The 15,418-nt window shown below is 48.2% G+C and overlaps 1 protein-coding gene across 27 annotated transcripts in view; it reads right to left on the bottom strand.

Moving 5' to 3' along the window:
* Nucleotides 1-15,418, bottom strand: part of ACACB (acetyl-CoA carboxylase beta) — a 126,923-nt gene that overhangs the window by 36,168 nt on the left and 75,337 nt on the right. For 24 of the 27 annotated variants that reach the window (XR_014069908.1, XR_014069915.1, XR_014069916.1 and 21 more), the window contains 10 exons: nucleotides 15,039-15,173; nucleotides 12,451-12,597; nucleotides 10,863-11,051; nucleotides 8,492-8,592; nucleotides 4,731-4,819; nucleotides 4,514-4,638; nucleotides 2,888-3,001; nucleotides 2,686-2,799; nucleotides 2,010-2,099; nucleotides 136-254 (listed from right to left, as the gene is read on the bottom strand). Coding sequence is in view for 13 of the 27 variants with exons in the window: in XM_081546020.1 (XP_081402146.1) it covers nucleotides 136-254; nucleotides 2,010-2,099; nucleotides 2,686-2,799; nucleotides 2,888-3,001; nucleotides 4,514-4,638; nucleotides 4,731-4,819; nucleotides 8,492-8,592; nucleotides 10,863-11,051; nucleotides 12,451-12,597; nucleotides 15,039-15,173 (1,223 nt within the window). In the remaining 14 variants the exon portion in view is untranslated. The remainder of the gene's footprint in view (nucleotides 1-135; nucleotides 255-2,009; nucleotides 2,100-2,685; nucleotides 2,800-2,887; nucleotides 3,002-4,513; nucleotides 4,639-4,730; nucleotides 4,820-8,491; nucleotides 8,593-10,862; nucleotides 11,052-12,450; nucleotides 12,598-15,038; nucleotides 15,174-15,418) is intronic. The other 3 variants (XR_014069919.1, XR_014069917.1, XR_014069918.1) reach the window with 1 other exon arrangement.

The following is a 15,418-nucleotide window of genomic DNA, read 5'->3' as shown; positions in this document are numbered from 1 at the left end:
TGGGGAACGGTGTGCCTAATGTCTCCCAGCGGTTCCCAGATATCCCTGCTGGGTCCCTCCAGAGACAGGACTACAGTGGTCAGGGAGAAAAGAAACATAAGCTGTCCCCCTTCCTAGGTGGGTACCACTCTGTACCGGTTCGGGTGGGAGGAGGGCAGCATGAACTGGAATTCCACCACGCAGGTGCCATCCGGGAACTGGCGGTGCTGCAGGCTGGTTAACTCATAGGCGATGTAGCCCCTCCGCACATAAACCTAATGAAACAGAAGCACAGACTGCACCTGATAAAACCCAGGCTGGCAGGTCCCAGAAACAAGCCTGAAAAACAATCCCTAAAGCAGTGAAGAGCAAATGTGCTCACTCTTCAGGATGCTACCTTCTCTGCAAAAGACCAGATGGTAAATATTTTAGGTTTTTGTGGAACGTATCATCTTTATCACAAATCACAGCTACTTAATTCTGCTGCTATGGGATTTCCCTGATGGTCCAGTGGTAAAGACTCTGACTGAGCTCCCACTATAGGAGGCACGAGTTTGTGCCATGGACAATATGTAAATGTGTGGGTGTGGCTGTGTTCCAATAAAACTTTATTTACAAAACTGGGCAGGGGGCCAGATGTGATCCACAGACTATAGTTTGCTGACTCTTGCTCTAGAGTAATGCTGTCCAATAGAAATATAACACAGGCCATGGAGGCAGTTTTAAATTAATTTGAAATTTTCTAGTAGACACTTAAAAGGAACAGGTAAAGATGATTTTAATAACATACCTTATTTCATCCCCAATACCTAAAATATTATCATTTCAACATGCAATCAATTTTTTAAAATTGAAATATTTTCCATTCTTTTTCCATACTAAGTCTTTGGAATCCACTGTGTATCCTTCACTTCAAGCACAGCTCAATCAGACTGGCCACATCCTAAGCCACGTGTGGCCAGCAGCTGCCATATTGAATGGCATGGTTCTGGAGACTAAGCATTGGGAATTTTTTTAACTGGATAGGGAATCCGGGTATTAACTGCTATCCTTTGAAATTCCTGCTTGCAAGACTGGCCCTTGGCTAGCATGTGAGAACTTGGATTTGGGGAGGGTTCCCACCATTCCCAGATAAGAATGGTTGGCAGTGCTTTAACTAAGCAAACAGTATGACTTATGCTGAGCATATGCTTTCTTCCTGGGAGTCTGGAATTTTGGTATGTGCGAAGCAGAGGGTGCTTACGTGATCAGACCCAATAAAACTCTGGACACTCAGTCTCTAATGAGCTTCCCTGGTAGACAACTTTCACATGTTGCCATAATTCGTTGCTCAAGGAATTAAAAGTTTAGACGAAGTGCCTTGGACCTGGCCCTTAGGGGTTAGTATTTAACTGTGCCTGGCCCAGAGGAAGCTGGAATAGCACACAAGACAGCTGGGGTTACCAGCAAGAATTTTGCACTAAGACAGTCAAATGAAAAGTCATTCAGTCATGTCCAACTCTTTGTGACCCTGTGGACTACACAGTCCGTGGAATTCTCCAGGCCAGAATTCCGGAGTGGGTAGCCGTTCCCTTTTCCAGGGGATCTTCCCAACCCAGCGATTGAACCCAGGTCTCCCGCATTACAGGTGGATTCTTTACCAGCTGAGCCACAGGGAAAGCCCAACAATACTGGTAGCCTATCCCTTTTCCAGTGGATCTTCCCAATTCAGGAATCGAACTGGGGTCTCCTGCACTGCAGGTGGATTCTTTACCAACTGAGCTAATGGACTAAGATAGACTTGATGTAAATCCTGGCTCTGTCACTTCTTAGCTGTGTGACCTTGAGCAAGTCGCTTCACCTCCTCTGAGCCTCCATTCCCTTTTCTGTGAGGTAGGTATAAGTAAAAGGACCTACCTTGGAGAGAAAATGCTGAGATCATGTTTTCCAGGCACATGGCCCAGGGTTAGGCATGTGGAGTGCAGGCAGCGGATGCCAGGACCGGCACTGGTCAGTACTAAAGCTGTTCCAGGGACCTCTCACTCACTTACCTCCAAGGATGCCATGCAAACCACTTTGTTAGCGTGGTAGAAGAAAGTGGGCAGCACATCAAAGATAGTTGTTTCTGAGAGTATTAATTTCTACAGGAAATGGAAAGGGAAATAAAGAAGGAAAGGGGAATGTTAACAAGTTCCAACCAGCAGTCAGAGGAGGGGAGGGATAGTGGCAGGGAAGAGAGGTTGGTCATGTTGTCATCACAAAATGCTGCCCGGGCCCCAGGCCCATGAGATCTGAACGTGGAGGCAATTCTAGAGTGACTGGTCCCAGGGTTCCCAGCTGTAGACGTGGAGGGGGTGCCTGGAAGCTTGTGAATGAGGCAGATTTAGGGAGTGAGGAGGGGGCCCTGGGAAAATGAAGCCAAGACCCAGCCATGTGAGTGCTCACAGCTTCTAATAAGCTCCATCATGGAGTTTTAACATCCTGCCTCCTGGGAGAGCCTTGCTGCCTTGCCATCCATCCTGCAGGACCCAACCTCTCCCAGAGCCGCCCCTGGGCTCCCTCGGGCAGCCCTGGCCACGCTGGACTAAACCACTGGTGCTGGCGATTGTGCCCTGCACCTTAGCACCAGCCCATGGAGTGCAGGGAGAGCCCGCTTGCCTCCCCCTAGGCCCCACTCGGGCCATGGCGCATGCTCTGTACAGTGTGGACGGATGCAGACAGCCTCACCTTGAGGTTTTCCGGGCAGAACTGGTGGCCGTACATGTCGATGGCCGACAGGAAGATGGACTCCACCTGGTTGTGTCTCAGCTCGTAGGAGGGGAGGTGGGAGGCGATCAGGACCTGCGGGGGGAGGGAAGGGGCTGGGCATGGGAGAGGATGGCACCCTGTGAGCCCCGGGCACGGCGGGGACCACAGCCGGCCAGCCTACCTGCCTGGCCCTGAGGGCCACCTTGCAGTGCTCGCTTTTGCTCAGCTGAGTCAGCTCGTCGAGGATGGAGGTCAGCTCATCAGACAGGGATGGGTCTGGGCCACAGAGCTCATCCTTTTGGGGGACAGAAACAATATCCAAGAGGATCTTCTGTTCCACCAGAAGGAGACAGGCCAGCACTCACTGGCCCTTGGCTGGGGGGTCCAGCTGCCCCAGCCAACCTCCACAGTCTAATACATAAACCCTCCACCATTCTCCACTATATATTCACTCACCCATGCATCCACCCCAAAACATGCCCTAAATTCCTGGCACAAGGGAAAACAGAACTAAGTCTCTACTTGCATCACTATTAATGGCCAGTACGTAACAGTCATTTACTGTGGCCAGACAAGCAGCTAGACCCTTTCCATTTATTTCCTCAAACGCCCTCCACCCACTGACGAGTTACTAAATGATTCTCATTTTACAGATGAGAAAACTGAGGCTCAGAGAGGCAACATGCCTTGCCCCAAGGCTACCAAGCCCGTGCAAAGCAGAGCCAGATTTGAACCCAAGGCTCTCCTATCCCTAGGCCCTCTCACTCTTTCCTCTGCACGTCACTGCCTGACTTAAGGGGCTCAGTTTCAGAGAAGAGGGACAAGGGGAAATAGAAGCAGGTATGAACAAAGAGTAAGGGCTATATGAGGCTCTAGTGAGGGTGTGCAAGCCAACTCTAGGAGCCTTGGCATGGGGGGAGCATCTAGGGCCTCGAGACATCCTGCCAGAGAGAAGACATAGAGACGACACATGCCGAGGAGGCAGGGACACTGATTCCTATGGGCAACCCTCCTCTCTGCTTCTGGAACAAGGGACCTTTCTGCTGGAGACCAGGGCTGGGTGCGACCAGTCTTTGCATCTACTCTTATGCCCTAAACGCAAGAAGGGCTTAGGAAAGGCTCAGAGTCGATGCTCCCTCAATACCTACTAAGACAGAACAGTGACTGCTGGGAGCCTGAATACCTGGGTGCCACGCCCCCACCCCCGCAACCAGGCCGTTCTCCAGGCAGTCACCAGACGGTGGGGCTGGGGGCTCATTCTTTTCTACCTCTGCTTCTGCATGTCCCTAATTAGAAGGAGCCCATATTTTGTTTCCATAATCAGAAAATTTGTTTAATGTATTAACATTTCACATACGTACACAAGCACACAAGCAGGTCTGTGCTGAAGAAATCTCATGGGAAACTATTCTCAACCTGCTCTCCCTCCCAAATTCTGATTTGCTTTGTGTTATCAAATGGTGGTGACACTAGTCTCTATCATTCCACTGGGCTGTGCCTCCAAAGACAGCACGGACCACAGGCACTGTCCAATGGCCAGGCTAGTGGTTTTCTAAGAGAGGAAAGACTCAAGAGTTCCCTGGTGGCCTAGAGGTTAGCATTCCAGGCTTTCACTGTCATGGCCCAGGTTCAATCCCTGGTCAGGGAAGATCCTACAAGCTGTGCAGCGTGGCCAAATGAATAAGGGAGGAAGGACCCAAGACAAGTGTGGTATGAAGTATTTTAAAATCTGGCTACCAGAATCTTTCCAGGAAAAGTTGGCAGAGCCCTGTCCAACTCTGAGTAAAGGGCGCCTTTTCCTGCTTACGATCAACATGATCACCAGCTGGTTCTTCTTGGCCACCTGCGAGTGGGAGAAGATGCAGTCCAACACCTGGGACATGTCTGGCTTCAGCTGCTCCCGGAGGTTTATCACACACTTGTCGTAGTGGGCTGCACGGGGACAAGAAGCCATGCGGGGTAAGGCTCCGGGCGCCCCCTGCCCCCGTGGACTCCTCACCAGTGCCTGGGGTGGCGACTCTTGCCTTGTTGGAAATGGTGCTCAACCAGCAAATATTTCCGCAGGAGGTCCAACACCACTGTCTTCATGTAGCCGCGGGACCCACTGCGGTACCTGGGGAGGAGGAGGAGAAGGCCGCTGAGTGATCAGCTCCATGTCCTGGAGTGCCTATTGTCTCCAGTGGGACTTTTGTGACTTGAAAAAGGAGTTCAGTTCAGTTCAGTTGCTCAGTCGTGTCCGACTCTTTGTGACCCCACGGACTGCAGTACGCCTGGCCTCCCTGTCCATCCCCAACTCCCGGAGTTTACTCAAACTCATGTCCATTGAGTCGGTGATGCCATTCAACCACCTCATCCTCTGTCGTCCCCTTCTCCTCCTGCCTTCAAGCTTTCCCAGCATCAGGGTCTTTTCAAATGAGTCAGTTTTTTCGCATCAGGTGGCCAAAGTACTGGAGAGAAAAACACTAACAAAGAATCCGGAGGAGGACTTCCCTGATGGTCCAGTGGTTGAGGATCTGCCTTGCAATGCAGGGGACATGGGTTTGGTCCCTGATCTGGGAACTAAGATCCCACATGCTGTGGAGCAACTAAGGCTGCACACCACGACTGCTGAGCCCGTGTGTCACAACTGGAGAGTCCGTGAGCCATAAGCAAAGATCCTGTGTGACGCAATGAAGATCCCGCATGCCACAGCTAAGACCCGACACAGCCAAACAAATAAATAAATATTTTTAAAAAAGAATCTAGAGGCTGCACCCTCTAATCCTTAGGTCTGGGAGGGATGCGTGAGTTGGTCCATCTGTGCTAACTCTGCCAGTCAGAGAGAGTGAAGACTTGCCCAAGGTCACACATCCAACCAGAGGTCCCCAGAGAGAAGGAAAAACAGTCACAGAGCTGGGATGGTGAATGGGGTCAGCCTTGCATGAATGAGTGAAAACAAATATTTTCAATTAACCATCCAATGGATAAAGACAATTTGAAAAATAAAACAAAACTTGAAAGACATTTACCAAATGATCCCTGTGTACATTTCACTTTCCTTTTAAAACCAAATGGTAACCTGGAGGTTCCTTAAACTATTTCCTCTTCTAAACCATTTCAGAACATGAGGAATGGGATGCTGAGTTTCAGGAAAGTTGAAACCAGCTTTGCCCCAGCACCAGCAAATGACAACAAAAGAGAGTAGGAACTGAAAAGGCTCCTTTGTTCAAATGTGATTTTTAAACACACACACGTACACAACATAGGATATGTCTCTGAGATTTATATTTAACACAAAAAAGAACCTGCTAGGGAATCTGATTTGTTTATCATTTGTTCATATCTCCCGGTCATTTCCCCTACACTAAAGGATGGGTTAGGGTTAGTGGTGGAAGAGTTCTGGGGAAAGGATCAGCCCTTGGCTATGGAACTCTCACTTTGTGGGGAATCCAAACGCAAATCTCCTTCCTCAGCTGCAATCCTATATTGTCAGTATGAGTCCTCACAAGCCAGGGAGTGCTCTGAAAAAAAGGGCATTTTTCTATAGTCATCTATCTTCTGCATCTCTTACAGTTTTTGGTACGTGGCTAATATGTGCCGAATTAACTCTTAACTCGTTCCAGTCTGAAAATGTTTGGATTCTGTCCAAGAAGGCAAAGCTTTCTTGCTGGGTAGAGTTTTCATTCAAAAGGGCAGTTCTTTTTATCATCAGAATAGTTCTCCCTTCTCAAGAGCTATTTAAGATAAAATACAAGTTCTTAAAGAAAATTCTTTTAAAAAATTCTTACCATGTAAACCCATGGCTGATCCATGTCAATGTATGGCAAAAACTATTACAATATTGTAAAGTAATTAGCCCCCAACTAAAATAAAAAAAATAAAAAAATTCTTAACAAGGTGGGAATACAGACCTCCCTCTCTTAACTCTTGAGAAATCTATATGTGGGTCAAGAAATAACAGTTAGAACCAGGCATGAAACAACTGACTGGTTCAAAATTGGGAAAGGAGTATGCCCGAGGCTGTCACCTTGCTTATTTAACTTATATACAGAGTATATCATGTGAAACGCTGGGTTGGATGAAGCTCAAGCTGGAATCAAGATTGCTGGGAGAAACATCAACAGCCACAGATACGCAGATGATACCACTCCAACGACAGAAAGCGAAGAGGAACTAAAGGGCCTCTTGATGAGGGTGAAAGAAGACAGTGAAAAAGCTGGCTTAAAACTCAACATTTAAAAAACTAAGATCATGGCGTCCAGTTCCATTACTTCATGGCAAATTGAAGGGGAAAAAGTGGAAGCAGTGACAGGTTTATTTTCTTGGGCTCCAAAATCACTGTGGACAGCGACTGCAGCCATGAAATTAAAAGACGCTTGCTTCTTGGAAGAAAAGCTATGACAAACCTAAACAGCATATTGGGTTTCCCTGGTGACTCAGCTGGTAAAGAATCTACCTGTAATGCGGGAGACCTGGGTTTGATTGCTGGGTTGGGAAGATCCCCTGGAGAAGGGAACAGCTATCCACTCCAGTATTCTGGCTTGGAGAATTCCATGGACTGGATAGTCCATGGGGTCACAAAGAGTCGGACACGACTGAACGACTTCCACTTCATTTCACTTCAAACAGCGTATTAAAAAGCAGAGACATCACTTTGCTGACAAAGGTCCGTATAGTTGAAACTATGGTTTTTCCAATAGTCATGTACAGATGTGAGAGTTGGACCATAAAGAAGGCTAAGTGCCAAAGAATTGATGCTTTAATTGTGTTGGAGAAGACTCTTTGAGAGTCTCTTGGACAGCAAGGAGATCAAACCAGTCAATCCTAAAGGAAATCAACCTTGATTACTCATTGGAAGGACTCATGCTGAAGCTTCCATACTTTGGCCACCTGATGTGAAGAGTTGACTCATTGGAAAAGACCTTGATGATGGGGAAGACTGAAGTGACAGGAGAAGGGGGTGGCAGAGGATGAGATGGTATCTAACCATCTAACCATCACCCACTCAACGGACATGAATCTGAGCAAACTCTGGGAAATACTGAAGGACAGAGGAGCCTGGTGTGCTGCAGTCCATGGGTCGCAAAGAGTTGGACATGACTGAGCAACTGAACAAGTTGTTTACCAATCCCTCCTTTGCAAGGATCCCCCCAAATCACAAGAATAATTTCTATAATCATTTACAGCTTATTAAGTCATTTCATTCCACTGTTTCATAAGCAAAGCTACCATGATGACTTGCTGTGTTTCAGCACTTACAAAAGTTAATCTACCGGTAATGCAAAATGATTCAGCATGTGAAGTATTTTTAATTCCCATTTTACAGACTAGCAAACTGAGACTTGGAAGTAAAGGGCGTTGCTTTGTTCTTCTGTTAGGCAGGGCTGTGCCAGGGCTGGAACTGGGGTCTCAGACCCCAGGTACTGTCTCTTGGTTTGCTGTTGCTGCTGCTAAGTCGCTTCAGTCGTGTCCGACTCTGTGCGACCCTACAGATGGCAGCCCACCAGGCTCCCCCATCCCTGGGAGGCAAGAATACTGGAGTGGGTTGCCATTTCCTTCTCTAATGCATGAAAGTGAAAAGTGAAAGTGAAGTCGCTCAGTCGTGTCCGACTCGTAGTGACCCCATGGACTGAAGCCCGTCAGGTTCCTCCATCCATGGGAGTTTCCAGGCAAGAGTACTGGAGTGGGGTGCCATTGCCTTCTCTGGTCTCTTGGTTTGAGGCTGCCCTTAAGATAGTAGCACCCTGGGGGAACACATGGATGAGTGAGTGTGACCACCGCGTCCCACGGAGGGCCCGGGACTCACTTCTGGACCAGCTGCACGATGCTCTGGGTGTTCATGAAGAAGACCTCTCGGTCGGCCTTCCGCTGCAGGGTGGCTGCATGGCAGTCCAGGATGGTGGCTATCTGAACGGGAAAACAGAACAGGTCTGGCCACTCAGATCACACAATCTGTCTACCACACAGAAGTCACTGGAAGGACCCACCACAGGTTCCCAAGCAGAGCCCACCAGAGGATCATTCAAAAACTCCAACCCAAAGCCCTCTGGCCCCCCAGAAACAGCTCTGTGTGGCCCACTCAATGTGTGGCTTTAGGACTAAAGAGCTCAGGATGACAGTTCAGTTCAGTTCAGTTCAGTCGCTCAGTCGTGTCGGACTCTTTGCGACCCCACAAATCGCAGCACGCCAGGCCTCCCTGTCCATCACCAACTCCCGGAGTCTACTCAAACCCATGTCCATCGAGTCGGTGATGCCATCCAGCCATCTCATCTTCTGTCGTCCCCTTCTCCTCCTGCCCCCAATCCTTCCCAGCATCAGGGTCTTTTCCAGTGAGTCAACTCCTCGCATGAAGTGGCCAAAGTATTGGAGTTTCAGCTTCAACATCAGTCCTTCCAATGAACACCCAGGACTGATCTCCCCTAGGATGGACTGATTGGATCTTCTTACAGTCCAAGGGACTCTCAAGAGTCTTCTCCAACACCACAGTTCAAAAGCATCAATTCTTCGGCACTCAGCTTTCTTCACCTTCCAACTCTCATATCCATACATGACCACTGGAAAAACCATAGCCTTGACTAGATGGACCTTTGTTGGCAAAGTAATGTCTCTGCTTTTAAATATGCTGTCTAGGTTGGCCATAACCCTCCTTCTAAGTAATAAGCAGGATGACAACAATCACATAAAGACTTATGCATGTTCACACCATCCCTCTTCACAAACACTCCGGGGAAAGAGTAGAAGGGAATTTCCAACACCAGGGAGCATGAGGGTGTTGGGTGTGTCCTATTTTTATAATTAGGTTGAATGCTATTGACATACTGTTTTGTGGCAACAAAAATACCTCTAATGAAAAACCTGCATCAGTAACAAACTCCCAGAAGGTTCCAACATATACGATTCTCCACTGGGGTCCTTGAGAGCTTTGTTTTCATTATTTCTTAGTTGAGCTAGAATTCATACACTATCATATTCCCCTCCCTCCTTTTAAAGTGTATATTTAATTCAGTGGTATGTACTATATTCATGGAGATATGCAACAACCACCACTAATTTTAGAGCATTTTCATCACCACCCAAAGAAATCCTATAGCCATGGGCAGTCACTCACCCCTGCCCCAAAACCCTGGCAAGCACTCATCTACTGTCTCTTCTCCACAGATCTGCCAGTTCTGGACATTTCATATAAATGGAATTGGGCAACGTGAGCTTTTGTGATTGGCTTTCTTCACTGAGAATCAAGTTTTCAAGGCTCATCCCCAGGGTAGCATGAATCATTTCATTCCTTATTACAGCCAAACAATACTCCAACCTAGGAGTCAATTTCTGGGAATAAATTATAAAGTGACTCACACTGACCTCGAGCTCCCCAAATTACTGACTCATGGGTGGAGGGTAATGGTGCAAGGAAGCCCTTCTCACCAGACCGAGGGCATGAAAATAAAAAAGAGGGGGCTCTTCCAGATGTAGGTTTCCTTTAACATGCTTGATAAAAGCAGCCCCCCCAAAAAGAACAAAATGAGGCCAATGCAGAATTATTAGAGATTTCTGATACTCCCTGGGAATGGCTTCCATTCTTAGAAAATATGATATACACGTACAGCCCCACAACTGCCACCCTACACAAACCTAAGAAGGAAGAATCAACACTACAGACTAGCGAGAAAAACTCACAATCTCCTCTCTTACGTCAGCCAGTGTAGTTTTGGAAAATGTTGACTATTCGTACCAACCACCTACTCCCGTTCCAAATCTGAGGACTACTGATAACTGCTTATGTCCATCTAAAACTGTTGCTTTGTGGGGGAGTGCTGGGATTCTGCAGAGAAGGCGTGAAAGAAAACTCTCAGGCCCCAGCATCTTGGGCTGTTGGTGTGGGTCTCACAAAGCCCAATTTGTTTTTTTTTTCAGATGTTTTTAACCATTTATTGAATCTAAGCCTAAAGATTTAACTGTATAGTCTTTTTCAAAATTTTTTATTTATTTATTTTTTAATTGGAGGCTAATTACTTTACAATATTGTGGTGGTTTTTGACATACATTCACATGAATCAGTACATGTGTTCCTCTTCCTGACCCTCCCTCCCATCTCCCTCCCCAACAAAGCCCAATTTGATGGGAGGCTGGAGGTCCAGACTGACCGGGGGCTGAGTTCCTGGAGGGTGCGGGTGTGGACCTACCTGCTGGCTGGGGAACTGGCAGAGCACCGAGGTGATGTTGCTGGCGTACTGGGCCATCACCCTGCGGACGGCCTTCTCCACGGGGGCGGGAATGCGGCCCGACACGCTGGTCATGATCTCCTGCAGCTCCAGCAGCGGCAGCGACGGGTGCCGGAGGGTCCTCAGGAGCTTCTGCACCCAGTCCTTCAGCTGCAGCGGGACCAGAGCGTCAGCCCGAGGCCTGCAGGGGGCGTGGGTGCAGCCACCCAGCACGGGGCAGGGGCACCCAACACATGAAGCCGTCCAGGCCCCATGCACTCTAGCAGCCAAAGATTTAGACCTGGTAGCCTCTGCAACAGTCCAGGGTGGAATGGCCCCGCCCACAGAGCGGGAGGAACACCCACCCAGTTTCCCTACCTGGGACGGCCCCACTCCCCACCCTGTGCATCCAAAATGCCAGCCTGGTGCAGGGTCAGGACATCAGGCTTTGTGAAGCTCAGATGTTTGTGGGATGCTTGCTTTGTGCCAGACACTGTTCGAGGACCCAAATTGACCTGTTCTCATTTGATCCTCAGAAACAACCCTAAGGATTAGGTATAATTGGTACTCCCATTTTGCATTTGAGGATGAAACAGCGAGGTTAATTAAGTTACCCAAAGTCACCCAGCTAGCAGGAAGCAAAACCAGGATGCAAACTCAGAGACTCTTAATAGCTGCACTGCCCTGCTTCTGGGTCACTGGAACTGTTGATGGTTTTTGAATGGGAAGGAGAATGTTGTCAACCCCGTAATATGGTTGTAAGGTTTGAACTTGAAACCATGCAGACACTGGCAAGTGCAGAGGCTGAGAAAAAATGTTGCAATGCTGGTACTTAGGCAGCCTAACATAGGGGCTACGCACAGACTCCAAAGCTGGAGGGTCAGGGTTCAAACCCCCTCTTTGCCTCCTTATGGGTGAAATAAGGCAAGTTTTGTAGCCTCTCTGTGTCTCAGTTTCTTCACCTGTAAAATGGAAATAATACGAGTTCCTACCTCCCTGTTGTTGGGAAGGTGAAATGACTTAATAAATGTTAAGTGCTTAGTGTGGCAGCTGGCACATAGCATGTACCAGACTAGAGCTGGTCATTATTACCATGACCACCATCACTGTGATGGACTATTCTGGCATGGAAGGTGATGTAGAAGTAGTTTTATAGCTACTGATGTCAAGTTCAGAAGCATGGGTCCTTCACAGAGGTCTGCAAATTTGAGGACTTACTTCTCTACAGACAACGGGACCCTGGATGAACAGAGTTGTGTCTCTGGACAAAGTCGCTTCCTTACTGTCACTTTAAGAGGTGACCCACATCGACTCTTATGACGTGAACATTCTCACTGTTGAGCTGAACCAAATCCCCGAAAGCAATGCAACCTTTACACTGGTTTATAATCAGAGAGAAACGTATACCGATGTCTACAATGAAACTGAGGAATCCCGAGAACAGGTCCTTGATAGAAACGACAGACTTCCTCATTTCTTACCCAAACAAAGATCTCTGGGATCTTTGGGCTCTTCACCTGCACCTACGCACGTGTGTGAGATGCACACCTACCCTGCACACGTGACCCACCTTAATGCTAAAAATAGGCTCTGGAAGACAGTAGCCATTCATGATGTTGGTGAGATTCTCCAGGACACTGTGAAAAACCTGGTGCAGTTTCTCTCCGAGGATGGGCAGCGTTGGCTGTGAGGGGAGCTCCCCCATGAACGGCTCAGCCTGAGGAGACACAATAGGAGCCAGAGGTCAAGACCACCGTGGCCTCCGCAGGAGACGACCAGCCAAGGGCCAAGGCAGAGCCATCAACACACAGTATGTACACCATACACACAGTGTGGTTAGCATGAAGCCTGAAGGGGAGGGGGAAGAGAAGAACGCGTCCTATTGGAAAGTTGAAACTGCTCATCCACACCCTTGTATGAGGGTTCCAAATCTTCCCCTTGGTAAATACCATAGTCAATTACGTATTCCAAATAATTCTGGAGAGTGTTAGATGTGATTGTTTTTTTAAAAAAAAATGTTCACATGTAGAGGTCAGGGGAAGTCATTGTGGCTTCTACATGAGTTAACTTGAACTTCACGCTAACTAAGCAGCCTGTCTATAGCCAAACATACACTGGACATCTGTTTTAATTATTAAAGAAAAGAGCACACTGAAGTACAGAAAGTCCATGTTAAAAATAAAGATGAGTATGGCTGAGTCCCTTTGCTGTCTGCCTGAAGCTATCACAACATTATTAATTAGTTATACTCCAACACCAATAAAAAGCTAAAAAATAAATAAAATAGAGATGCAATGCCTCCCCTCATGGGATGGTTCTCCTCTGATGCTAGCAGGACCCCCTTTCTGGGTGCCAAGGCCATGGTGGCTTGCTGTGCCTACCCTGGTCTGGTTTTTTTCCCTTTTGTTTATTTTTGAAATCTTAGAGGAAAGTCTTCCTGATTTGTTTCATATTCATTGCTCCGACAAGACACAAAACTGTGCTGAAAACCATGCTTCTCAGGAGCAGTTCCTCATAGTTATCTGAAAGGTTGTCTTCCAGGCTGTGGTCCTCAGTTTGGCTCAAATAAAATTCTTTTCCTATTGCTGATTATTTTTGCTGACAGATGTTTTCGTTTGGCTTTGCTTTCTAACCAATATCACCTCCCTATTTTTCTATTTCTTTTCAGCTTTGCTTGAATCCCAAAGATGAATGCCTAGCACAGAGAAAATTAAGGAAACTCTCATACAAATGTACGTGCTTTTTGTAAATCATAAACATATGGCCTTAGAGGATTCTCAAATAAAAAGCTCCCCAAAGGGACTTCCTTGGTGGTCCAGTGGCTAAGGCTCTGTCTTCCAATGCAGGGGGTGCAAGTTCAAATCCTGGTTGGGGAACAAAGATGCCACATATTGTGAGGTGAGGCCAAAAGTTTCTTTAAAAAAAGCTCCCCAAAGGGGCAACACTGACTTCATGCGTTCATTCATCTGTTAATTTATTTTACAAATATCCACTCAATTGGAGTAAGAAATGGCAATCTATTCCAATATTCTTGCCTGGAAAGCCCCATGGACAGAGGAGCCTGGAGGGCTACAGTCCGCGGGATGGCAAAGAGTCGGACACGACTAAGCGACTAGGCACATCCACCACTACCGACCGTGTGAGGCGCTGGGACCCGGGAGTTGGGGGCGTGCTATTCTGGGCGGGCCCAGAACCCTCAGCTTCCCATTCCCTCCACTCCGCTCCCAGCCCTGCAGGCTCCTCTCACCCCTCAAGATCAACTGGAGGGTTTCCTGTCTCCACAATCTGCTGCCTCTTCTCCCTCTGGACCCCCATAGCCAGCGGCCAAGGACGGTCCCTCTGATTGAGCTGAATTACAAAGATTTATCTGCCTATCTTTCTCATAGGCAATCATGAGCCTGATGGCATGGTGGCTGGGTTCCTGTCTCCAGAAGCCAGCCCGGCAGGAAACAGTCTGCTAAAATGAATCACAAAGGTAGGCACGGATTCATTTCCTGTTATCTAACAAAGCTCGCTCTATTTCTAGCTTTGGGAACCCTTGAAAGAGAATAATGAAAAGAAAGAGGAGAAAACAAATGAAACTGATAGGATAGTCTAGAGAAGAGACAATTTGATTTTTTTTTTTTAAAAATGCTTTTCTAGCTTTTTTTCTTCCTGGGCATACATGCTAATTATTGTAGAGAAAAACATACAAACAAACGTTAGCTGCATGAATGGGGAGCCACCTCCCCGCATGCCTGGCTTACTCTAGGAGGGCAGGTCACCTCACGTCACGGAGACATGACAATGCTATATAACGCACTGCAGGGAAGAGGGCTGCATCCTACGTTTACAGGAAGTGAGAGGATGAGACTTGTGCACATTTGGGGGAAGATTCTTCTGGGCAGAGGGAGCTGGCCCCGAGGGGGAGGAGTCCAGAGCATGTGATTAAGCGGGAGAGGGAGGGTGAACCCAGGGAAGAAAGCGGGGCACAGACCCTGGGGCACCCCGAAGATCATCGGAAGCCCGTGGGTTTTGCTCTTAGTGGGATGCTGAGCTGCTGAGGAGGGTGTGGGCACAGGTAGGCACGTTCCTGCGCCTATCGTGGTGGGTGAGGCCGGAGGGCCAGAGCCGCCGGCCTGTCCGGCTCACAGGGTAGCCGTGCCGGGTGTCACATACCGGGCGCACTTTAGAAGGGTCATCGAGCTCCAGCCTGGCCACCACGCAGCCTGCTTCCAACACAGCCCCCGGGCGCCTGACATACTTCACGCGGCCACTTTCCTGCACGTTCAGGGTCGTGGTCATCTTCATGACCTGTTTTGCACAAAGAAGTGATTTCTACTTAGGTGAGGCCCCTCGGGTCGGGCCTGGGTCACCCCAAACTAGCAATTCTGGAGCACGGACCGTGTCCCTTACAAAGAATGACCCCATGGGCAGAGTTCAAGTGCAGTGGGGAGAGGGGAGCAGCATTTACACAATCTATCATGTGCCAGGCACAGTGCTGGTCATACATCTTTACCATCTGCAAAGCCAGCCAGGGAGGCAGGTGTTCACGGTGC

Source organism: Giraffa tippelskirchi, chromosome 11 (genome assembly GCF_054371585.1).
Source record: "Giraffa tippelskirchi isolate mGirTip1 chromosome 11, T2T-mGirTip1v1.2.pri, whole genome shotgun sequence".
NCBI classification, from domain to species: domain Eukaryota; kingdom Metazoa; phylum Chordata; class Mammalia; order Artiodactyla; family Giraffidae; genus Giraffa; species Giraffa tippelskirchi.
This window is presented reverse-complemented; position numbering and strand designations above follow the sequence as displayed.